Below are 25988 nucleotides of genomic sequence, written 5' to 3'. Positions count from 1 at the left end.
GCAGCCCTCTCGTATTGCTCTGCCGCACGAGCAAGACAAACGTTTCACCCGAGTGAGCTCCATTTCACGGCCCGCCACACGTCGGGGAAATGAACTCCCCCCCCCCCCCCAACCTCCCCTCCCTGCCGCCATCAGGCCACCCCCAAGCGCCGTTAAATTATGCATCCTGATCGCGCCGCCGCTCGAAGATCACGACGGCAGGCAACAGATGCCTGCATCCAGCTGGTTACGGGCGGCAGCACGGCAGCACGGCAGCGCGCACAGAACCCCGCGGCTGCCTCGGCGAGGCTGCGCGGCGCAGGCAATCCGGCGTGAGCATGTGCGCGCACGCGAGCGCGGCTCGGCTGCTTTCATTTGGATGCCAAACAAAATCATTCTCCGCAAACGGGGTCATCGCAAACCTTTTAAATTACTCAACGTCAAAAATACGAACGAGTTTACCGGTTAAGCCATGTGGTTTATCAAGCCTGGCGACGAGCCGCCTATCATCATCATCAACGCTGGACGGTCGATAAAATAAGCAACACTTTGTTGAAACGCAGTTGGCGTTGGTTGTAAGATGGGATTGCTTTACCCTGCCATGGGAATGTGGAATTTCAATCTCTGGAGATGAGTGCTGCCCCATTGCTCATTTAAAGAGGGAGACATTTTGACTCACAAACGTATGTTGAGACAAATTACCCTAAATTAATGAAATAAGCAAAACATACCTCCGTTGTCCGATATTTATAATTTACTGTTGGTGATTTCCTTCCCTTGCTGCAACGCCAAAGTGACACAGAACACATTTGGTAGCTAAACCGAGAGTGGGGGAAAATCAGGGCTGCGTGTAATTTATCTCGGTCCCTTTTATCGAAAAGTTAAATCCACTTAATATGGGGCCCTTACCCGGGTCATCAATGACGCGAGCGGTCACCAGCGAAAGCCCTCACTTGACCTCGCTTGGGCATTGCGATGGCAGGTAAGTGGACAATATTGCTCACGTGGGTAACATTCCTTATAGGTGCACACATTGCCATTACAATGTTACGTTCCTAGCATAAATTACTTGGTTGTGAAATTAAATATATTTTGAACGGAGGGATAAACAAAATCCTGTGTGCCTCATGCAGCATCACTTATTCCACCACAGTCTACGTAGGGCAACGGTCGATGGCTAAAGTAACATCTACACAATAGTTAATTTATTTAACTTATTTATCTATCGAGGAGAGCCACACCGAGTAGTCAGGAGGGTTCAGCTACGTTGGGTTTTAATTTTAAGATGCGCTCAGCCAATTGACGACGACGAGTGTCTATTACACACACACGTGCGGTGAAGAGGAAACCCGGAGCACCCGGAGAAAACCCATGCCACGCGCGAGGGGGCAACGCTCTATCCCCGTTCAGATGGCGATTAACCAACTTGCTGCACTGCCTTCTGTAAGCAACGTGACTGAGGCGGCGGCGTGGGGGGGGGTGGCGAGGGAGACGCTGCAGTGAAATACGTCGACAGCGGCGTTTCATCGCACCGGAAGCTTTTTCAAATCAAAGTTTACGCACTGCGCACGCAGCAGCTCTCCCCCCCGCCCCCACCTTCGCCGTTCCTGCCAAACGCTTCGCTAAATAATAAATCTGAGCAGCGGATGTCACTGTCCCCGCCGCCCCGCTAGCTCAGAACCGATGACCACAGCAACTTCCTGCTACATCCTCGGGGGTCAATTCGGCGTGTGTGTGATAAGCCACTTCGTCGAGATATATCCTTTGTGATAGCCAGGTTCCTTTCTGAAGCGAATAGCTCTTTTTCAGAATAACTGGAAAGAAGAAAGGAAAAAAAGTAGTTTAGTTTTATTTGCATATATTTTTAAGTGATTGTTTCAATCTTTCTATACTCTGCACTCCTCTGGTGCGTTTTTTTTTTACTGTTTGTTGTTGTCACGTTCTGACGTGCCCCTACTGGGCATCTGTGAAAAGAGCTGTACAGTTAATTGTATATTCCTCCAGCATGAGTAAAGATTCTGATTCCGATTCTGAGTGGGAGCGACGTCAATTGACGAACATTACCGAATCACTCCAAATATACAACCACATCCCTCGGCATATGATACAGGTATGGACTCGATTCGTGGTGGCCAATGTGTTCACCACGACGTTAAAGAATTGATTATTGGTACACAAATTGGGACCTAAATTGCCTGCGGTGAAGGGTGGGAGGGGGCGTGGTGGAGATGCCAGTGTGAGAATAGAGTTTCAGGCGCTCGCCTTTCTTCAAGACTGGACACAGAGAGAGCGAGAGAGCACACACAGAAAACCTAGACTAATAGTAGAGTTATATTCTTGGTTATTTCGGTAAAGTCACGTAGAAGGGAAATAATAAAATAATAAACAAACCAAACAATTAAATTCGCACGACGTTTCGACTGCAACAACACAAGCAATCATCATCATATGTGAAATCCACAGCAAGAAAATTTGAAAAAGTGGCGGTTTTTTCAAATTTTCTTGCTGTGGATTTTACACCTGATGATGATTGCTTGTGTTGCAGTCGAAACGTCGTGAGAATTTTATTGTTAAATATTTTCATTATTTTATTATTTCCCTTTTACGTGACTTTACCGAAATAACCAAGAATATGAATTCCTGCAGTCACGAAAGCTTTAAATCAAAATAGTAGAATTGTTCTACTGCAGCCTTTATTCACGATGATGACGATCTATTATATTTATCAGTCTGTCTGTACACTGGTACACAGGTGGCTTTAAATTCTAATTAAACAGCTGCTGCTGCTGCCGAACCCAAACAGAAGCAGAAGGCACAGCCTCGAGCATGAGAGGCATTGTATTTTTAAAACGCAATTTAAATTTCGATTTAAAGCTTTCGTGACTGCAGGGATTCATCTTCTTGGTTCTTTCGGTAAAGTCACGTAGAAGGGAAATAATAAAATAATAAAAATAAAACATAATAAAATAATTCTCACGACGTTTCGGCCACAACGTAAGCAGACGCTGTCTCCCCGACAGACCTGGTCTTCACCTGAGGACGGCTGCTTGCGTTGTGGCCGAAACGTCGTGAGAATTATTTTATTATGTTTTATTTTTATTATTTTATTATTTCCCTTCTACGTGACTTTACCGAAAGAACCAAGAAGATGAAAATGCAATTTGTTTGTATTCCCCCCCCGTAGTTTATCCCGACCATGCCCTCGGCGTGACGCCGTGGGACGAAGAATGTACTATTCGGATCTCTCACAGAGCAGTGAACACTTTGCGTTAGAGAACGGCCCATGGAAGTGGACACCACAGAGCTACCTCCGAGGTCCCTATTGGAAATCTGTGAAAGAGAGCTTGAGAGCTCATCGGATTCCTCCAGCATGAATATTATGATTCTGACTCCACATAGGAGATGGCAGTAATTTCCCCGCCCATACTGCCACTTACAGTAATGTGGCACATTAGGAATGGATCACTCTTTTAAGTATGTCCTTGTGCAGCAAGGGAGTAAAGTGTGGTTCTGTGAAGGTCCTGATGTGCTGTGCAGTGCATCAACGCATGTGTGTACAGCAGCATGTGATGACTGAGTCGGGCCTGTAGGTGGCTGGCAGGGTTAATGAATAACTGCACGTGTAAACCAGCCACATGGTTAATGGCGTCTCGGAAGAATTGCTGCGTGTAACTTGCGCTGTTGCATTTTACAGGTAAAGGACCCAAAGGTTGTTTTTGATCGTTATATTAATGTTCTAGACTTGTTCTAGACTTGTTCTAGACTTTAAGCTTGGCTTTGAATTGTTCGTTTGTGATATACAGTAATCCCTCGCCACTTCGCGGTTCAAGTTTCGCGGCCTCAGTGCATCGCGGATTTTTCGAACTGATTTAAAGGCCTCATTATACCTGTGCAGTAACACCATCATCATCAGCATTCATCATCACATTCATCGAACTGCACAGGTCTGTCATCGTCGTCATTGTCATCGTCATTATCGTCGTCGTCGTCATTACTGGAGTCAAGTCTCAAGATACTACTGTCATTGGTGAGTGTAGAACACCATAATACGTATCGTATGAGAGAGAGAGAGAGTGAATGTATAATATTAAGGTTTTATAATTAAATAGATTTAAGTAAAATATATATATAAAGTATAAATATACATATTTTAAACATTCTGGTACCCACACACACATATACGGAAATTCCTAGGGGGCCAATCCTACTTCGCGGATTTTCACCTATCGCGAGGGGTTCCGGTCCCCATTAACCGCGATAAACGAGGGATCACTGTATGCAATTAGAGGCGTTTTAGCACTGTGCATTGTAAAGCGATGACGCACTGTAATTAGTTACTGTCATTGTAATTCTCTAACTCTAATACTGTTTAGTCTATAACCATGCCCATGTACCCAGAGTATGACTACTTGCAATGCTATTGAGAATAGAACACATGTAAAGTAGTAAACTGTACAATGGTGAGATACAGTACGTATACTGTACACATACAGTACATATAATGGGTGTAAGATACCGATATAAGTGGATGGTATAGATAGACATACAGCTTAGGATTAAAGTAATATTCGAATAGTGATGTGCAAATGTGATTGTCAAAGACAAAGATGGTTTATCAGTAGTAGAATTGGGTTTAATAGAAAGGGTTAATGAATAACCGCACGTGTAAACCAGCCACATGGTTAATGGCGTCTCGGAAGAATTGCTGCGTGTAACTTGCGCTGTTGCATTTTACAGAGTGACTGTGCGGTTCTTCACAAGATTAATATTAACTACAATAAATAAATGTGCTTGCCCTCGATTTGGAGCACCTGCCCACGTCCTTCATTTCGAGTGTGCAACAGTAATGTCCCATCACATGACATTCGAATGGAAACTTTATATTTTCAGAAATGGAATTTAGCCAAATTAAGTGCAGAGTCATATTTAAATGTTGACGAGGTTTTTTTTGTTTCTTCTTGAGAAGTCATCATTGACCGGGCTGTGACCATCAACTACACTTGAGAACTCGGCTTAATCAAGAGCAGCTGCTCGGATTCGAACCCGGAATCTCAGTGAGTGGCAGCTCAGCAACCTGACCTCCTCTGCCCTCTGACCTCCGAGGCCACCCGGCCGTCTCCGACGTTAAAGGGGTTTTTAAGAACCCACGTGTGAATAGATCCCCTGATATAGATGGCACAGGCTGGGTGCACCGCAGGGCTCTGCGTAGAAACACGCTGGGGAATAAAGCCTTGAGTGTCAGAGACAGATCCTTCTGCTTCTGTTGCCTCTCAGCAGCAGGTTTTTATAATATATATAGATGACGACCTTGACTTAAAGCTTTCGTGACTGCAGGAATTTATATTCTTGGTTCTTTCGGTAAATTCACGTAGGTAGAAACATAAAATAAAACAAAAAATAATATATCACGATAGGTTCAAATAAAATAACAAAAATAACAAAAAACTACGACATTTCGATCGCAACACAAGCAATCATCATCAGGAGAAAAAAGAGTGGAAAAGCTGCTGAGGCTGGCTGTTTTAAAGGTTTGAAATGGGTGTAGCCCAAGGGTCATAAACGAAGTGGGCGGGGCTAGTGATGTTAAAGTGATAAACTTGCGTGTCAATGTAAGGTCGCAGAGCCACCGCCACATCGAGGACACGAGAGACGGTGGCTGTGTTAGTGTGAGACATTTAACCTGTTAATGTAAAACAAGAGAGTCGAAAATAACTACTAACATCGGAAGGTAGGATGGAAACATCACAGCCAGTTATTAATTAAACTGGTTAATAACGTCCTTCCAATGATTGCTCAGTTTGTAACCATCTTCTCGGTTGAAATTGTGCCTGTGTCTGTACTCTTAGGTTTTTTCGGTAAAGTCACGTAGGTAAAAAAAAATAATAATAATTGAAAATAAATCAATTAAATCACGACGCTTCGTTTATTATTATTTTTATTTTTTACCTACGTGACTTTACCGAAAAAACCCAAGAGTATGAATCCTTGCAGTCACGAAAGCTTCAAATCTAGAATCTGTGTCTGCATATATGGATGGCTTCATGAACGAATCTTTGTTGATAGCCAGTGGGCTTGCAAAGTATCTTCGTCTTAGAGAAATCAATTACGTGTGAGCCCACCGCATTAAAACAATGATCAGCCACAGCCAACGTATTGGTCCTTCTATGTTTCAAATCTGCCTTATGTTCACGAACATGGTCCGAGACATGTCGCTTAGTTTCCCCAATGTAACAACTGCCGCAGACACAGCTTAGTTTGAAGACGCCAGGGAATTGCATGTCAGGGATCACATCCTTCACAGATGGGATCAGATCACGAATGCTATGTACTGTGTTAAATCGAACCTGGATCTTGTGTTTGCTCATGATTTTGGAAATCTTTTTAGTGACCCCTGCTATGTATGGCAAGGTGATAGTTTTGATTGGGTCCTCAGATGGTTCTTTCCCAGCGGTTGGGGTGATAGCTGTACAGATTGTGTGGTCTGAATATCCATTCATCTTGAGAGCTTGGTGTACGTGTTGACCCTTAGGCTACACCCACTTCGTTTATAACCCTTGGGCTACACCCATTTCAAACCTTTAAAACAGCCAGCATTAGCAGCTTTCCCGCTCTTTTTTCTCCTGATGACGATTGCTTGTGTTGGGATCGAAACGTCGTAGTTTTTGTTATTTTTGTTATTTTATTTGAACCTATCTACGTGACTTTACCGAAAGACCCAAGAATATATAGATGAAGAGTGAGGATCTTTTGATGCCATCTGGAGCCACTAGGTTTGCACTAAATAGGTAAACGTACAGCCCTGCAATTACTTGCTCACTCCACCGCACATAGCAGGGGCAGCCTATAATGTATCTGTATAATGTCAGTATAATGTCATTCTATAAATGGATCAGCCTGGTTATAGGCTCCACCAACCTTAAACTGACCTGCGACTCACTCGCAATGGAGTGTCTTGCCTCTCTCGACCGCCCCGGGAATCGGTTTGTGATGGGTTCATGCCCTCGGTAGCGATGGGCCCTGGGCTCCCTGGAACTGCCCCGGGTCTCGTTGGCCCGGTTTCTTGATCGCCCATGTGCTTGGCCTCGTCGTTGGTCCAGGGCCTTACCATGGTGTCTCTCTTTATTTCACTCCTCACCACCACCCGTCCCCGCCGCGGCCCCCTCCCGCATCCCCCGTCCCCATGTCACCTGCGTCTACCCTCACGTTATCCCTCCCTTGTGTAAAAGCACCTTGACATGCAGATGCATTTTTATTCTAAGATCATAACTGCCACCTTGTTGGATGGGGGATAGAGTGGGTGGAAGTGTGAGTCGGAAGGTGAAATGTGGAAAATTACATTGAGACTTGGAGGACTGTGGACAATGATAATGTCTCTCACCGCTCTCTGTTCTCGGATTGTACCGGCGTGTTGTCTGGCGTGACAACTGTTTCACTCAAAACTAAATTAACTATTTTTTATTTTACCAGGTAAGGGAGCACTGAGCTACACATCTCTTTTCCAGAAGCGACCTGCCCACAAATGATAGCTCAACGAAGTGGCTTATCGCCTTGTGGAAATTTATTGCAGCAAAATGCTCTAAACGCACGTTTTTAAATTCGGAGGGAAAAGCCGGAGGACCCAGAGAAAAATCCACGTGACCACAGTGAGAGAGAACACACTAACTCCAAATATACATTCGTCAGGGTCAGGATCGAACCCACAACCTCCTGCATACCAGGCGAGGTAGTTATCATCTCGCCACCATGACTAGAATTACATTATTGATGCTCCTGCTGTTGTTGTTGAATAACATGATCAGTTGCAATGAAGTTCACTCTTTTCATAATTAATAATTGTACGATGCAAGAATATTGTAAACTCATAAACCATACCCTCTGGGAAAACTTGCATGTCTTTACATAGGATACGGTTTCAATTAGATGCTATATGAAAGTGAAATTGTATTTTCAGGCCAAGCGGTGTTGTCGTGGTGACAGCAGAGAGCTCCAGCTAAACCTGAGCACTGAATAATCATTGGTGACCTCACGAGAACAAGACCCAGATAAAATCCTTACTCATAAAAACGAGAGTAATTAACCGTGCACTTCCTGCTTTACCCAGCTTTAAATGGGACATTATTGGGTCATTTTTGTTCCCGATTACCATTCTATTTTTATGAAATTAAATTTACAACAGAGCGTTAAGGGGTAATACAATTAGCCTTTTCTCTCCTTTCACGAGGTTGCATTAGCTCACCGTGTGCAATTAATTAACAGCGTGCGACGGGAGCGTTAATGTGATTTAATTGGGTGGAACATTTTTTTGCTACTGCCGCTTTAGATTTTTTGCTTTTGGTTTTGGGAGGCGCAGCGAGGCTGCATTCAGGGCAGAGGCCAAGAACCCCCGAGGCCTCAAACTCCTCGGCGGCTGCTGCTGCTGCCGCGTTGCCCCGAAACGAAGGTCAAGAGGTCATCGCGGCTCACGAGGATAACGCCACGGCACCTCACCTCACCGTCTTCTCTTTTTCCGTCGTCCACATCTCACAGCTGCTGCGGAGTCAACACTCCGGGCTTGCAAGATCTGCCCTCATGCGCTATCACCACCACATGGCTTCAGGTTCTTCCTTTCGGTCGCCAAACCTCTGGGGTGCCCACTCCCAATGCCCCGTCTCAGTGATCCGCCCCATCCTCCACCCGGCACGTGTGGCCCACCCTTCATAACCTCCTTATCCCGATTGCCTCTCCGAATGACATCTACTTTCCTGCCCAGATTGTATTCAGGACATTCCAAGTTCCTCTTTTATCCAGATATGCATCCTCCACATCCTAAACTAAAACAACAATCTACGTTTTATTTTACCAGGTAAGGCCCGCTGAGCTACATAGCTCTTTTTCAGAAGCGACCTGGCCACAAATGATAGCTAGACAAAGTGGCTTATCATGCGGACAATTATAGCAGATAAATATTATAAACGCACGCTGATTCTAAATATTGGAGGTAAAAACCGGACGACCTGGAGAAAAATCCATGTGACCACGGGAGAGATAACATGCAAACTCCAAAAAAACAAGCGTCAGGATCAGGATCGAACCCACGACCTTCTATATACCAGGCGAGGTAGTTAACATCTCGCCACTGCTGGGAGCTCCCAAACCCAAACACAAGTGGGAGCTACATGGCACAACCGCACAAACCTACACAGGAACAGACTACCAACTCCGTCCTACCCCCCACCCATGAGACCTCCACCCATTTTAATATGGTTCAGAGCATACACACCCGATACTGACCAAGGAGCCTCAAAAAACAATCACACAATCATCCCAACTGCTGCTCCCCACAAATCGTCTGCGCATCCTGGAGCTGATAAGTGAACTGAGCGATTGGCATCGTGGCTACGATTGGCTTTAAATTGCAACTGTGGGAGCTACCCGAGCTGCATTATCTTCTCAGAGTTTTTGGGAAGTGAAACTGTGGGATTTCGATTTGTTAAAATGTTTCTAATCCGGCTTTGTAAAGCGACACACTTCTAACGTGGTGACGGATCAAACACCGCCAACTCTCCAACACTGGCCTTAGATTAAGCCCCAAAGACTTAGCGAGCATTACTGCCACTTGCAGGGATTCTGTTTGTCAAATTTTGCGGATTTTTCTAACACGCCGGGGACATTTATCAAGAAGACTGTGCTCTCAGAGTGAGGAGAAATGATGACTGATTGCTAGGATGATCTTACTCGCTGCCATCAAGGCGGGCAGATAACCTTTCTGAGAACAAAAGGAAGAGATACCGACAATAATTGCCTCAAATAAGACATTATTTTAAACGTAAAATCTCGCAGGATTAACTTGCAAAGATACGACATGTCAATTAATGTCATCGTCAGAAAAATTGCTTTCAACAGCTGTTCATTATAAATGTGAACCGACCAAAATTTTGACATAGCATCGAATTAAGGAAATACATTTTGGCCTTGATCCAGCAGGCTCGGAGTAAATATCTCCCGGCACTCACGGTACCTCTCATAAGGGTGGTGCATATGAAGGTCCGTGTTGTTGCTATGCTGTAGGTGATGATGTATGTGGCGGAATAAGAAAGCTCCTTTCAATCCTCCCAGTGCAGCCTCACATCCACTCTGGCAGCTTACGGTAAAAATCACTCCGCGCATAGTCACCACACGGTCGTTAAAACGACAACCACTAAAAACCGCGAACCGTTTTCCAGCGTCGAGTGCCGGCGCTATTGAGGGCTATAGTCCCACTGGGATATCGCGGTGGCGATACCTCACCTGGTATGCAGGAGGTCGTGGGTTCGATCCCGACCCTGATGCCTGTATATTTGGAGTTTGCGTGTCTCTCTCCCCGTGGTTGCGTGGATTTTTTCTACAGGTCCTACCGGGTTTTACCAGCTATGGCTGCAGGGTTTTGGTAGTACATGTTGTTTATGCCATTTATTGTGAAAATTCCGTCACAGTTCCTATGATTGCTTTTTCATTGCTTTCATAGCTTTATTTTGGTGATTTCGAAAAGTGTATTGGTTTAGCCATGTTTGTTTGTTGTAGTACGGAGTTAGACTGATGGCCTTAATCTAAGTTGGCTTGTGGTTGTTGTTTGACTTGCATCCCACTGGGATTTTTGCACACAGCGTTGGTGTACGGTGTTTTTTTCTGCAATATTTTGCTGTCTTTTCTTGGATTTTCTGTTTGCACTTAGTCACATATTCACTTTAAGATGTTTTTTGTTCATGTTTTTGTTTTCTGTTTGTTGCGGTTGCACCCGATTCAAGAGCCGAATGGCTCACAGGGCTATACCTAACAAATGAACTTGAAACTTGAAACTTGAAACCTCCACATTTAAAATCAACACGCGTTTAGAGCTTTTGGCTGCTATGAATGTCCACGTGATAAGCCACTTCGTTGGGCTATCATCTGTGGTAGCCAGGTCGCTTCTAAAAAAGAGCTATACAACTCAGTTAGCCTTACCTGGTAAAAATAAAAAAGGAGTAAATAGTAGTTGTCCTCCACACCCACCAGACATCTTAAGAAACGATGGGGGTATACTAACTGTGAGCTATCCAGTTACAGTGCTGGGTGGACCACACCGGGGGGATCGAACTGGATGGACGACCTCTGGATCGTCCAGTGCGCTGCTGACCCGTTGCGCCACCACTGAGGCGGCTCCGTTTGTTTCTCAGGTTAAAAATCTGAACGCGCCATGTCCATTGCCCTCTCGACGTTTTCCGCAGGTGCTGCAAAACCCAGTTACAACCGGATTTTGAACGTTTTACTTTTCACGCAGTTGCAGGCAACGCAAACCAAACGGATGTAATCACCGCGATGGTCACCAGTCCATTGCAACGAGCGAAACCTCCCGTGCAACATGCACGCCTGGTCCACCGCTATTACGCGCCGCGTTATCTCCAATAAATGCTAATACATCCCGGGAGTGGTAACGCACACAGCAGCAACCCAGAGCTTATCAGACAAGGGTTGGGGGATCATGCGGATTTGCGAACCCTGAGGTGAATAGAATATTAAGTTAATATATGAACTTCCATACCTAATCTCTTTTACGTCTTTATTTTTAGTGATTTGCCTTCCTTTCCCATACTTTACAGTCTGATAGTTTTTTTAAATATTGTAACTCTTTGACCCGTCCCTAGTGGACATCTGTGAGAAAGAGCGTCGTACCTCATCGGATGTCTCCAGGATAAATAAGGATGCCGATTAGAATATGGCAGTGCAGCAAATTGGCTTGTGAGGCCACTCTAAGCGGGATTCACGAACCCATCATCTGCCCTTCTGTCACACCCTTTGAGCATTATCCCCTCACGTTTATGGATTTTCCCCAAGGCGCTCTGGGTTTCCTCCCACAAACAAAACGCTCGTTAGCGGAACCAGGCCGACCGTCCCAGTGCAAGACCCTGCTGATGAAGAGTCTTGGGACTGAGTCAGGGCTTTCCCGGAAAAATGTAAATGTCACGGTAAATAATGAGCCGCGTATGTCGCCAAAAAGTCAGCGGCACGCGAGATGCGATGACGTCACCGCTCGCTTGCAGCAGATATAATAATAGCAGCAATAATGATACTTCATTTGTTTTGTTGCTGGATAATCTCCATTCTCTAATGGGCACTCGCTGTACACATATACCGCACAGACATACGTGCAGAGAGCCACATTAAGGCTCAGTCAGAATATTTATTGACATCCTCTAGTCACATGATACAAATATTTAGTTAGACTTTGGGAGGAATCCAATGAGCTATGGAAGCTCTTTTTCAGATGCCCCAGTATGGGCACGGGGTCAGCAAAGTTACAACAGCAAACAAGAGCAGTGCCCAAAGCTCAAAGGGCCAGACTCAGGCACTGTTGGCATTCTTCGGCATTTAGTGTTAATGACTGAGACTCAGAAGAAGTCCCGAGGCACAGTGGAGAGCAACCTCGGGCAATTCTCCAACACCTCTAACGAGCACAATAATCGCCGATAGCACTTAAGAAACAGCCATTTTAAATTTTCTCCGCAAACAATGATCGGTATTGACCTGCATCAGAAGATCACAGGGCAGCTGTGGCTATCTCCTGCGCTCAGAGAAAAGCCCACAGTGTGACTGTGGCAAGGCCATAGCCATGGAATCAACATTGGTGGGGACTAAATCTTCCAGGGGTTCTGGGGTCCCCCCCAGAAAAAAATATAAATTTGAAACTCATTTCCTGCCAAAATTTCTGCCTAAAATATTAAAACATTCACTACCACATGGGATGGACTTTTTTTTTACAATAATGTCTAATAGTGTATTGTATTACATTGCTGTTTTTTCTTTTTTTACTTTTTCTTGTTCCATTGTATGTAATGGCAGAGATTAGGGATTCATAAAGTACAACTATAACCACAATCATATAAACAGAAATCTATGCATTGTTATATGAAGACAAATCCAGATTTTGTGGCCAAGGTTTAGCAAATTTTTAGTTTTATTAACATAGCATCACAATTATTATTTTTTTAAATATTTTTATAGCAATATATTGGGGGGGACATTTTGAGCATATTTGATTATTGGGGGGGATGTCCTCCCACCCCAATATATATTATAATTATGGCCTTGGACTGTGGTTGCCAATCTCAAACTATAGAGAGTGGCACTGCCCGCTTCGATCACTCACTGGCAGCAATACAGATGTTCGCCAGGCTACTCCTGAACATCTGTCCACTGGCTAACTCGCCAAACTCGACATGAACATACGAACGTGTCGGACCAACTTCCCACCGTACGAAAACGAGGAGAAAGACCACTGTGCAGGGCGACACAGCAGCAACAAAACCCCCTAGCTCTGGGCTCATCAACAAACATAACAAGAGCCATTTTTTTCGAATTCGCAATGAACTCTGTGGTAAATACGAGACGGTGGTGGTCCTTCATAAATAACGCGACGAAGCAGTCCTTAGTGAGCCGCATGCGACTCCGGAGCCGTAGGTTGCCGACCCCCGACCTCGCTGCTCTAGGAGCCACTGAGGCGAGCCGGGCCCGGATGACGTTTGTCAGCCACGCAGTGCCCACCTTGCTGGCGAGCTTCTCCACCAGGGCGATCATGGAGTTCTTGAAGAGAGTGGCGGCGGTCAGCGGGCGTTTGGTCACCTCCGTGATGCTGAGCTTCCCCTCGGGCCACATCTCCTTCAGCACGTGGTTGGTGCTGCAGCGACACAGCAGTTCACCCATGCCGCTCACCCACGCCACTCACCCACGCCGCTCACCCACGCCGCTCACCCACACGAACACCAAACACGCCACATGGTCCCGTACACATTACGTGTAGTGTAGATAAGCAGACAGGACGGCTCCATAAATGTGTCAAATAATAAGAGGAATTTTTAACGTAACACATAAGCCCCACGGCCTTCTGGGAGTGCATCATTTCAGCATTGCTGATTGATTTACTTGGATTGAACCAATTACTGCTGGAATTACGTACTCCGAGAAGGGCCGATGGGTTGTGTGGAATAACACTTATATTTTCACGTGGAGAGACAGATTCATAAAATGGACATTTTGTTACTTATGTTCTCCCAATGACGCAAATCATTAAATTACACAGAGCGCTGTCAGATTACTGGCTAAATGCCTCCCCGCACTCCGCTGAATCATGGCACTTGTCCGTGTATTACTGGGAACGTCAATTCGGGTTTTCGGAGGAGGGGGCCCTAAGAGCAGTGCAGGGATGTTAGCCATGGCCTCGGGTCGCCGGGTTCACAACGCCGTACGCAAACCACCGCAGCCACCGCTCAACCCATGATACGGACAACCGGTCATCAAATCGTATCTGAGTTGGTAGATTCAGGAGGGTTGGTGAATGACGCATGCATATCTGAAACTTCTAAACCCACTGCGCTGCAAGGTGGCCAGGAGATCAATGGTTTCTTGAATCCATCTGTGCGGAGTTTTGAGGGTTACTCCTCTTCGTATGTGGGGGGGGGGGGGGGGTAAACTATGGGTACTCCGGGTTTCTCAAATGTGCCAAACACTCGTTAATGGGATGTTTTAAACTGCCCAATGCAGGAGGCTGCAGAAAATTTGTCTTTAGGCTACCTGAGGCTTTCCTGGTTAAATCCAGGGCATTTTTTTAAGATTACACAAATGCGCAGTGCCATGTGTGCAAGCAGTTTGGAAGTGAAACATCAATGCGTATCATGAGATGGGGAACAAAACCCCCTTTAAGCTTCTCCGCATTATCGAGAAAAACATGGAGCAACTCAATTAAAACAATGTGAGCAAATCATAATCATGGCTATATTTATAGCGCCACCACAATCCATGGCAGGAGGAAATTTGCGTTAATGTTTAACCATTGCTTTACCCGATTACGAGCCCTGCCAATGCTCGCCCTATAAAATATGCAAACACCAGCCCCCGTCTCTCACAATGCACGCAGGGCTCGCCTCCCTTCCCTCGCTCCCACACTTCGCCATTCCCCACAAACTCTTTCTCTCCTTCTCCTTTCAATCTTTAACTCGATCATTACGTAGCTGGTGCTCTTGTTTTTTTCCCCAAAACAACGCTGAGCTTCCTACCACCGCGTGGGTTTTTTTTCGCGGTTGAGCGGCACAGCTCCCCGACGTGTTCTTGCGTCATGCTGCTCGACTCTCCCGCACGATGTCCGACGTTTCGGACATCGTGCGCTGGGAGCTTCTTCAGGAACGAGAACTGCAGAACATCTGTGATGTCACCCGCATGCGGCAGCGTCACGCAGTGTGCCTGCTGACGTCACGCAGTGTGCCTGCTGACGTCACGCATCCCCCCCCCCACCCTCGTGTACTAATCCAAGACAATAATCCAAGTCTCGGGCGAAGCTGGGTAGTAATGCTAGTTTAATATATATGAGTCTGTGTGTGTATGCATTTTAGTGGAGAGACCAAAAACAACTTGCAGTGGAGCTCTACAGTGCAGTAGCTAAGTCTGTTGGTACGAGGGCACACCAGTGCCCCCGAGCGTCACAGTAATGCACGGCCATGCATTAACACGACGACACCCGATTCATGAACAACGCTCTTAACCCGGCCATCTGGGTTCGGTTCATTGTCACGGCTAACTTCAGTAGCTCCGGGGCTCCCAGCCCCTCCTCCATATAACCAATCCGCACTGACCGCCGTGGTAAAATATGGTTAAACAATCCCCATAAATGACACGGGCATACCAGTACTCGCCATGAATGAACCACACAATACCTTGCCGATCTCGTCAAGGAGCATGAATCACCACGGGAAGGGAACTCCGGTCATCATCGCAGCGGCTTCTAGCTAACCATCGGACAAAGACGATCGCCGCATCGCGTGCTCGCAGATGCGCTTCTGTGGCCACCTGGAACGCTCTTCCTTCCAATATGAGGAAGCCACTTGGGGAGATGCACTTTTAAATCATCTGGACTGAAAACTCATTTCTTTATACAACTGGTTTTTGTCTTCAGTTTGTCGTCCTTACGCCCGTACCTCCGATTAGCACGCTTGGCTACGTACGGTGCTTAAGAAGTTCAACATACACAAACACTCACACGTACGGCACACGAAGGCCACCGTGGTGATTACACGAGAGGACCGCGAGCCGTACCCTCCCCCCCCCCCCCCTTGCGGGCTGAGCTGCTCGGCCGCGTCACGTATATCCGATGTTGAAAAAGCCGCATCTCGGTTTCCGCGGTAAAACGAAAGCGGCCTCGTCTCGATGACAGAGTGGATGCCCGGCCGCCGTCTGTGGGAGCCCTTCCCCGGGAGCACGGAGACGGTCGACGGAAAGCGCCGCGACTCCCCCACCATGCGCGCGCCGTTACCTGTTGTACATGAGGCGCTTGAAGTCCTGGAAGAGCGTGTCTTTGTTTTTGTCGATGAACCCATCCACGGAATACCTGTCACAGAGAAGTGCGAGGATAAGTGTGACCGTCACATATCCACCCTGAGCCGATGAACCGCGCGCGCCCGCTGCGAGTGCTTGAGCGCGGTGTTTCCGTCACTTTCTAGTGGTGTTCACAAAATCCCACATTCACAATATCCGCCTGTGCCTCAATAACCCCAGCGAGTTGGATACATACGGCGCTCTATAGTACGCAGAATCGTTTCTACGGCACGACGCAGCATGTATTTGGTCGTTTTCCCTTCCGTCGCTGACCTAGCGACAACCCTCCTCGTTGCAGAACTGCGTAAACCGGCGGTGGCAGGCGTAAAAATTGACATTTTATGAGCGCGTTGGAGACTTCGCAAGGGTGGCGTTGGTGAGTGCAGCCAGGCGGACGGAGAGAGAGATTTGGAAAGCACACGCCACTCCGCGAGAGATAGCGTCCCTGACACGTGGAAATCCTTGAGCGTGGAGCTGCATAGTGCTTTAATAACAGTGGGGGTGGGGGTGGAGGAGATAACGTGAGCACGAATGCGTCTTTGGATTTACCAAGTTAAGCGCGGCAGGAGTGTAACGATGCGCTGATTCATTTCTTATAATATCCCATCAGCCCAGTGGCCTTCTGGGAGCGCACCATTTCATACGGTGTCTCGTCAGCAGAGTCTGCTGATCTATTTTGCCATTTAAAATCTCCACAATGAGATTAATTATTATTAATAATTTACACCACCGATTCATTCGTTGAAATAGATTCTTCCGCTGGTAATCTTCGCACACGCTTGCACGCGTAAGAATCGACCGTGCTGCGATTCGTATGCCACTGCGGCAATGAGAGGCGTTAAAACATTTTGACCACACTGGGTTCAGGAATATGGCTGCCGCTTCCCGCGCGGAAGATTCGTGGATTCACGGTTGAATCAGCAAAAATGTATCGTCGATAAAAAATGTATGTGATCGACTGCTCTCGCCTCTTCAAGAATGTCGCAACCATCCCTCGAAATCAAGCCCGGGGAGATGCTCCGTCGTCACCTTACGAAGAACTGTGACCCCCACCCCAATAATTCGGGGTCAATCATCTTTTCATTGCCACTGCATGACAGGGCCTGGTGGAAGGGAGGTATGTGTGGAGTTTTTAGGTGGTGCGGTGGTGGTAGGCCTTCAGGAAAGAGAAGGATATTCTGAGAAAATAAAGTGATCCCCAGAGAGGTAAGAAGAAATAGTAGCCCCTTTAGGAATGTCCAGCAGGGAAATGAAAACAGTCTGTTGTTCTCTCCTATAATGCTACGGTAGTAGGTGCGTTGCTGAAGAACACCGTGGTACGGAAAGATCGCGTTATAATAAATAATATTTAATATAGGGTAAAGCGCAGAAGCATCCAGCAGCATCCAGCAGCATCCCGCCTTGTGTGATGCTACACCGAGGCAGCCGCACGGCCGCTTATTCCCGACTCGCGCGACGTAGTTCCGCTCACCTCAATCGCGTTATTGCCAATTCGCATCTGCGTTGTAAAAATATGCGTTCACTAATACACTGATTGCGTTATATCCAATTTGCATTATGAAAACCGCACGTGTTATACGAGAACAAACTGTACTCTGAGACAATGCTGAAGTCTTAAATAAAGCACAACAGGACCGTCGCGGCACAAAGTGCAGTTTGTTAAGAGTCGAGATTATGACAGCGGAATTTAGTGGAGAATGTTCAGGTCGACAGAAAGGGCCTTGGAAGGAGCCAATGGGGAGACTCACGTGACGTCACCCGCGTAGTGGCGGATGCGGAAATGGCGGCCAAAGTCCATTGTCTTGTCCTTCGCTGCGAACTGTGGAACATGGGCAGAGGCAGGGATTAAAAGGAGGCGCCCTGGTGACGAGATGTCAACAACCTCGACTGGTGTACAGGAGGTCGTGGGTTCGATCCCGACACTGCCGCCTGCAGTATATTTGGAGTTTGCACATTATCCCTGGGGCCTTGTGGATTTTTGTCCTCCGATTTTCCCTCCACATTTAGAAACAAATGCGTTTGGAGTATTTGGCTGTGATAAGCCACTTCGTTGCACTTTCATTTGTGGCCAGGCAGCTTCTGAAAAAGAGCTAGAAAGCTCAGTGGTGCTTACCTGGTAAATGAAAAAAACATCCTCCAGAAAATGTATCCTCATCCAGCATACCACATCTTCCATACCTCTTGCTATGGCTGCGGCTACTCGTCACGTGCCACCTATTCCAGCCTGCCAGCGACCAGTAAAATGCATCCCTGGACAGAGAGGGCTTCTCGAGTGACGGGCAACAAAAGCAGCACCCCCCCCCCCTTTTCGCGTACCCTTTGTGCGTTAACGATCACGTGGTGGGAAAATACAAAAAATTTCGATTTCTGCAGCAGCCTCTTTGGTAGTTGACACTGATTCATCACTCGGTGATTCACTTCCACGGACAATCTCTTTCCCTCCGGGAACTGATGAGCACCCTGGATTACTGCACCGTTGCTCATAGACGACCTACTTTTCTCACTTGAAGCCGTGCGCGCACACACACACATGCACACGCACGACCCATTTTGTCAACCCACTGCTGGATGAGGGCCTCCCTACATCGTGCGGGAGGAGGTTATGTGACCACGCTTCACCACTCTGGTCAGTGTAGGGTGGTGACGACTAGCAGAGATTAAACGTGGGAGCGTAGACCACAGTACAACAATGGGGGTGACCAATTGCCTGTTACAACCTGTTTGTGCATGGTGGACACCCATCCAAATATGAGCCGGGCTCAACCCTGCTTATATTCAGAGGTCTGATGATGTCAGGCATATTCCAGGTGGATTGGTCATGAGCAAAGTTGCTATAGCCAAAGCAATGACCAGTTCGGTCAACTGCATGACGGTAATGGCCGGTGCCGAAATTACCATGCCTAACAGCGTTTGTAAATTGTCCAAGTGTCCACAAACGGTTACTGAGCCTGTCATCAATTAAAGCACCAATTCCAACTCGTAACTCCCCCAGCACGACGTGTTTTATTGTTATTCTGCAGCTCGCACGATTTGATCGTTTTCTCCCAGAAATGCGTGAACATTGCAATCGCCACCCTTGAGGGCACCAACGTGTCCACAAGCAATGCCGCGCATCACTGCACAATGAATTATAATCGCGACCACTTAGACGCCACAACTTCGACGCCAGGACATAAATTTCCTTCGAAGGGGCACAATTAGACAATTACCACGTCTGCTTGGTGGATGAGTGACTGTGCTGCTATTTATTTGGGGGGGGGGGGGGTGGGACAAAACAATGCGGTCGGAACTGTGCCAATTTTAGACATTTTAAGAAAAGGAGGGGGCAGCTGCGGCAGCATCTTTGGGTGCTAATTGGAGCTCGTGGATCGCCTGCGGAATACGCAGTCGGCAAAACCCCCAGCGGCCTTCCAAAGCATAGCTGGCTCTGCTAAAAAAAAACAACACACAACTCCAGTCACGAGCACAGAGTTAACCAGCTGTCCTGCTTTTCCCGCACCTCCGATTAGCACGGTTGGCTACGTCCGGTGCGAAAGAAGTTCAACATACCAACATACATCGTCCCTCTTGCCGAAGTAGCTGCTGTCCTAGAAAATCTACCCGAGTCTTGCCGGGATGCTAAAAGTCCCAGTTTTTGTCAGTTGCGTGATAACGCACGACTCAAGGCAACACACGTTCACATAGTTCTCCCCTCTTGTAATATTGTGAGATATTAATAATAATAATAATGATAATAATTTCAACGTGTAACGCGCACAGTAAGAGAGAGAACAACTTTGAGGCGCAAGGAACCACAGTCAAGTGGGAAAGGTTGCTACGCAGTGAACCGGCACCAAATTCCCCCCCCCCCCCCAAGCTCTGAAGTCCTCTATATATCAAGGTCTTATCTACCCACTGGAGCACCCAGAAAAAAACCCAAGCACGTGCGAGGGGGCAACACTCTATCCCATAGATTTATAATGGGTGGGGTCCACACTTGCTGGACCGCGTTTTCCAGGTGAGCCAGAGTTATGGCACCTCGACGTCCACGGAGAAAGGGAGTTTCATAACTTCTAGATTTGAAGCTTTCGTGACTGCAAGGATTCATATTCTTAGGTTTTTCTGGTAAAGTCACGTAGGTAAAAAATTAAAATTAATAAATAAGTTTCATAACTATTTGTGTGAACCACCAACCCTCACACCCCACCAGTGCTGGATTTTACAGGCGTGCAAAGCCACCACTGCCCCATGACATTGTCCCTGTTTCACAAACCGCAAAGGTGGCATTACTCTTCACGGGCCATGTGCAGGTTGGGGGTAATTTGGAATGCATCAAATAATTTTGGACAATGATTGATGAGTACCGACCAACCTCTAGCGTGCGTGAAGGTGAGTGCCAAAGCTGAGCGTCATTTTGCAGTGGGAGTCCTGGCCTTGGATCAACTTTTACGATCTCGCGAATCTCTCGCCGACTTGGTTTACTGTTGCAGCCGTCGTGTGCGGCGCGAGAATCGATTTTGACGTTAAGCCGGCGAATGCGCCGAACTTAATAGGCACATTTTTTTTACATCGGCCGGCCATTGCTGGGGGGAGATTGTACTATTAACAAGATCAGTAGAAACACAAAGGGGACATAAGGCAGAGCGAATGTGAGTTGCTTAACTTAAACCACGTGAGAACTCACCGAGACGAAGAAGCCTCCTCCTCAAGGGAGACGTGGGTCACGGAAATAGGAGAGTATTTACTGCCAATGTCATCGCAAGTCAAGTAAGGGTATATAGGGTCGAAATAATACGACGAATAATAATAATGCCATTTAATACCCAGCAAGCCACACTGAGTCTCTCTCAATACTATTATTCAGGAAGGTCCTACAGTGGGATGTGCAACAAATCCCGTTAATAAGCGTTTTCCATGTAGGAGGAAACCAGAGTACCCGGAGAAGACTTACAGAAGATAACCCTCAAACTCGGTCCAGATTCAATCAAGACAGACCCAAGCAATTCATGTAGTGTTTGTATGTATGTACGTTGAAATTCTTTCATGACGTACGTAGCCAACCGAGCTGATCGTATTTGCCGACGGGCTCAAATGCCGTGCTGCCATCTCCGAGCCACCGTGCAGCGGCCACGTGGCTTCTACACCTGGCAAATCCCTGACCAAAGTACTCAGGGTTATACACTTCGTGGTGACGCTTTAGTCAATGTCAAGGAGCATAAACCATCAAGCGAACTCCGGTCATCCTCGCAGCGGATTTTGGCTAGCCATTGAACAAAGACGGTCACCGCATCGCGCGCTCTCAGATGCGCTCCTGTGGCGGTCTGGAAGGCTCTTTCCTTCCGATATTGGTAAGCCGCTGGAGTTGTACATTTTTATATCAAAACTGAAAACTCATTTCTTTAGAACTGCTTTTTGTGTTTAGTTTGTTTTCCTTCACCCGCACCTCCGATTAGCACGGTTCGCTACGTACGGTGCGACAGATGTTCAACGTGCATGCGTGCAATACATACACATTTTGACGTGCGCATCCCTTTCTGTATTTGACAGCGGAAGGCAGCCAGTTGTATGAAGACATCTCAAGGAGGCTCGGGCAGTCTCCGGATCTCTTTAGCAATCGTCAATTGGCCAATCATCCCCCCCCCGCCCCCCCCCCCCGTATAGGGCGACCTGAATATAACAGCCCTGCTGAGACTCGGTGAGATCTTCCCGGGCGAGGAAAGTGCAAAATTACAATTATCATTACTCTGTTCTGTCCTCTCCCAATGGGAATGGAAAGGAGTGCACGTGGGTGGGGGTAAGTGGGTGGGGGGAAATGGGTGGGGGGGAGGGGCGAGAGCCCCACCTTGCGACTAGTGTAGTGGTCGTGGCGGCCCAGCTTGGTGTCCATGGTGTCCAGGAACATGGTGTCTGTGACGCGTCCCACGTTCATGCAGGCCTCGTCCAGGATGGAGATGATGCCCTTGTGCTGCTGCTCCACCAGGTCACAGATCACCTTGTTGTTAAAGTAGTCGATCTGCTCGGCGAGACGGCGACACACGGGGGCCCCCCCAGCCCACCCCCCAGGGAGCGAAAGGTCAGAGGGCGCTGCAGTTTTGTTACGCAACGGTAGCGGCGGCGGCGACGGCAACACGATGCGCTGGCTCCATCTGATGGTCAAGAGTAATAAGGGAGTGGCAGCCAAGGGAATGGAACCCGTCCGGGGAGGAAGTCCACCGAGGCGATTGAGCAGTGACATTGGTTTGTGTGCTGGTACTGAGCGGATCATTGATATTGCACTGCGTCATCTTGCGACGCGGCGGCGGAGAGTATGGAGTGACCTTCATCCAGCAGTGGATTGACCATGACCGACGATGAAGATTTTTTTTTTTGTATTGACGCCAAGAAAACCAAACGCATAGGTCGAGGGTCAGCACCCTGAGCCCACAAGTTTCATTTTAATGTTGTATTTTGATTCATTAAGCTGAGTTTAATTCGAAAATCCTGATTGAGGATGACGTGCACTTGCAAACACCAGGGCAACGTAGATAAATGATCGGGCCTTCCGTGAAAATACAAGTGGCAGGTAGAAAAAAAAACACAAGAAATGTGCTCATCGACAATAAAAGTTTCCGAAAAAATCTTCAGTGGGACCAATTTGGCTTTCTCTCGGCTCCCTTTGCCACACATCACACTCAATACTTCGCTTGTTGAGATTTACAGCGGGTTTTTTTTACACTCTTGAAAATCCCTCAAGTCCTTAACAATGCAAGCTTCAGGTGTATTTGACGTCTGTGGCCGACGGTGTAGCTGATGTAAGTGGTATTTCTACAAAGCTTGATTGACTCTTTGCATGTAATGTCACTTGCAAGTAAGGTGAAGGAATACTTAGAACCCAATATATTGGAGGATTTGTCATTCACATCTCACAAAAAAACGTAGGTGGAGAACCAATTAGTTTTGCTTTAGTGGGTACGTGAGTGGGAGCGTGCATTTTGTGCACGTGTGTGTGTGTGGGAGTGCTCATGCTGTGGGTGTGTGACTGTGTGAGTATGTGTTTTTATGTGTATTAAATTAATTTAAACTATTTACATTTTACCAGCAGCTATATTTTTTTTTCAAAAACGACCTGGCCACAAATGATAGCTCAACACAGTGGCTTATCATGTAAAATGTATTGCAGCCAAATACTCTAAACGCATGTCTCTAAATGTGGAGGGGAAAATCGGAGGACCCGGAGAAAAATACACGCAACCACAGGGCAGGGGATAACATGTAGACTCCAAATATACAAGCATCGAACCCACAACCCACACCCTCCTGTATACCAGGCGAGATAGTTAACATCTCACCACCGCAGTGCATCATGTGACTCTGTGGGGAGCGGTAGTGCAATGGTTAGCACGCTGTGCTTCCATCCTGGTTACCCGAAAAAAATTCCTGCTCACGGCCAACACCAGTGACGATTATCTGAATCAGTCCTGGGCCTCCCGTAGGTCGACTAAGTACCTGGTGTGATGTGTAAACATCGACACTGGGGAGACACCCACCCCCTCGTGAGCCGTGCTGGCTTTCAAAGGTGCTCACTAACAGCACTTGCCCCAACAGTCTGTTAAGGCTATTCGGGGGATCCTTGTCTTTGTGTGCGCACACGTGTGTGCGGACTCACGTCGTGCCAGGTGATGCCCTCGTTGCGGTACTCCTCCTGCTCCTGCTTCAGCACCAGCTCGATGAACAGCTGCTGCAGCTTCTCGTTGCAGTAGTTGATGCAGAACTGCTCAAAGCTACGAGGGGGGTGAGGGGGAAGGGGGTGTGAGACATGGCCACAAAAGCGGGGCGCTCTCAGAGAACGGAGCCATCGCTAGCCGACGCGCAAAAGCCGTGACGACGCGGCTTAACGGTCAACAATCCCCCTCCACGTCCCCCTGCGGTGACTCCCAAGGTGCCACCACAGCCCAACGGCGAGCACGCTGAGACGTACCCCCGGCGGGGCAGTTGCAATGATGGGGCAGGTTCTTTAAATACCACCCTCGTCTGGCCAACTTGCGATATTAGGAAGCCATTGGAGCGATGCACTTTTAAATAATGTAGATTGAAAACTCGTTTCTTTAGAAGTGCGTTTTGTGTGTTTGGTTTGTTGTCCTTGGCCTCCGGCAGCTTTGAGTAGCACGGTTGGCTCGTAACGATGTGAAAGAAGTTCAACATATATACATAGAGCTAGCAGTAGTTAGATGATACTTTGCTGAACTTGTCAACGAGCATAAACCATCATGCAAACTCCGGTCATCAATTTCAAGTTTCATTTATTAGGTATGGCCCTGTGAGCCATGAGGCTCTTGAGTCGGGTGCAACCGCAACAAACAACATATGAACAGAGAACATCTTAAAGCGATGACGCGCAACAGAAACATCCTGGATAAACCAGCAAATCTTCCAGCAAAAAAAACCGTATTACAACGCTGTGTGCAAATATCGCAGCGGCTTCTGGCGAACCATCGAACAAAGACGGTACTGCATTGTACGCTTTCAAATGCGTTTCTGCGGCCGTCTGGAACGCTCTTCCTTCCGATATTAGGAGGCCGCTGGAGCTATGCACTTTTAAATCGAGAATGAAAACTAATTTCTTTAAAACTGCAGTTTGTGTCTAGTTTGTTGTCCTTTCCCCGCACCTCGGATTACCACGGTTGGCTACGTACGGTGCGAGAGAAGTTCAACATACATACGTACGTACACCGAGCATTATAAGTGGATACACCGCAGTTAGTGAATCGGCAGATCAATGTTAAAGTGCAATTTTACTGAGGGACAGTGTTGTGTTGTCTTGGTGTGGTCTGGGGCTGTTCTTGCTGTTGTTTTGCTGCCTTCCCCAATCTTGGCAATTAGTGTACTTATGCTTTCCTTTCCTACACTTTGCACTCCGATCGTCGTTTTCTGTACTTTTTGTCGTTATAACTGTCTCACGCCCCCCACCCACCCCCTCCTGGATGTATGTAAAAAAGAGCTTCACAGCTCGTCGGATTTCTCCAGGATAAATAAAGATGGAATTACGTGGTGGGGTAAAGTGCGGGGACTCCCACCTCTTCTAAGACGTCTGGCCAAAAACACTTTCTAGAGGGGCCCTCTCAAGAGCTCTTTATAGTGGGGTGTCTTCTGTCAGCGGTGGTGCGAGCCAGCGATTGCAAAGCTGCACCACTCTCAGCACATTTTGCCGACTCAGTGGCCATGTTTCATCATTGGGGGTGCCGCGGTGGCGAGATGTTAAATCTATTGCCTGGTACGCAGGAGGTCGTGGGTTCGATCTCGACCCTATCACCTGTGTATTTGGACTTTTCGTGTTCTCCCAGTGGTTGTGTGGATTTTTCTCCGGGTCCTTTGTTTTTCCCATCAACATTTTGAAACATAACGTATTAAGAGTATTTGACCGCTATAAATGTACACATGATAAGCCACTTCGTTGAGCTACAATTTATCAGCTACATAGCTGAGTGGGTCTTACTAGGTAAAAATAAAAATTGTTTAATAGTTTTCGAACGTGCGATCTGCAAACCTGTGCCAGTATATAATATTTCAGCATATTTATTTTAGTTTAAACACTGGTTGCAACAGGCAAGGAATGGATTTTGTTTTCGTAAATGAACAGCTACTGTAGCTCTAAAAAGCCAAGGGTTTAAAGCACCCAGTGTCAAGGCCGGTTTATA

General features: G+C 47.1%; 1 protein-coding gene across 1 annotated transcript in view; it reads right to left on the bottom strand.

Moving 5' to 3' along the window:
* The window catches only part of MYO1D (myosin ID), a 143889-nt gene that overhangs the window by 55919 nt on the left and 61982 nt on the right, over window positions 1-25988 (bottom strand). Inside the window, exons 10-14 of the mRNA XM_078596413.1 lie at window positions 23960-24074; window positions 22157-22327; window positions 18084-18154; window positions 16274-16348; window positions 13516-13648 (exon numbers count right to left, since the gene is read on the bottom strand). Of these exons, the coding sequence (XP_078452539.1) occupies window positions 13516-13648; window positions 16274-16348; window positions 18084-18154; window positions 22157-22327; window positions 23960-24074 (565 nt within the window). The remainder of the gene's footprint in view (window positions 1-13515; window positions 13649-16273; window positions 16349-18083; window positions 18155-22156; window positions 22328-23959; window positions 24075-25988) is intronic.

The sequence above is a fragment of the Lampetra planeri genome, chromosome 1 (assembly GCF_965212315.1).
Source record: "Lampetra planeri chromosome 1, kcLamPlan1.2.h2, whole genome shotgun sequence".
In the NCBI taxonomy this organism is placed as follows: Eukaryota; Metazoa; Chordata; class Hyperoartia; order Petromyzontiformes; family Petromyzontidae; genus Lampetra; species Lampetra planeri.
This window is presented reverse-complemented; position numbering and strand designations above follow the sequence as displayed.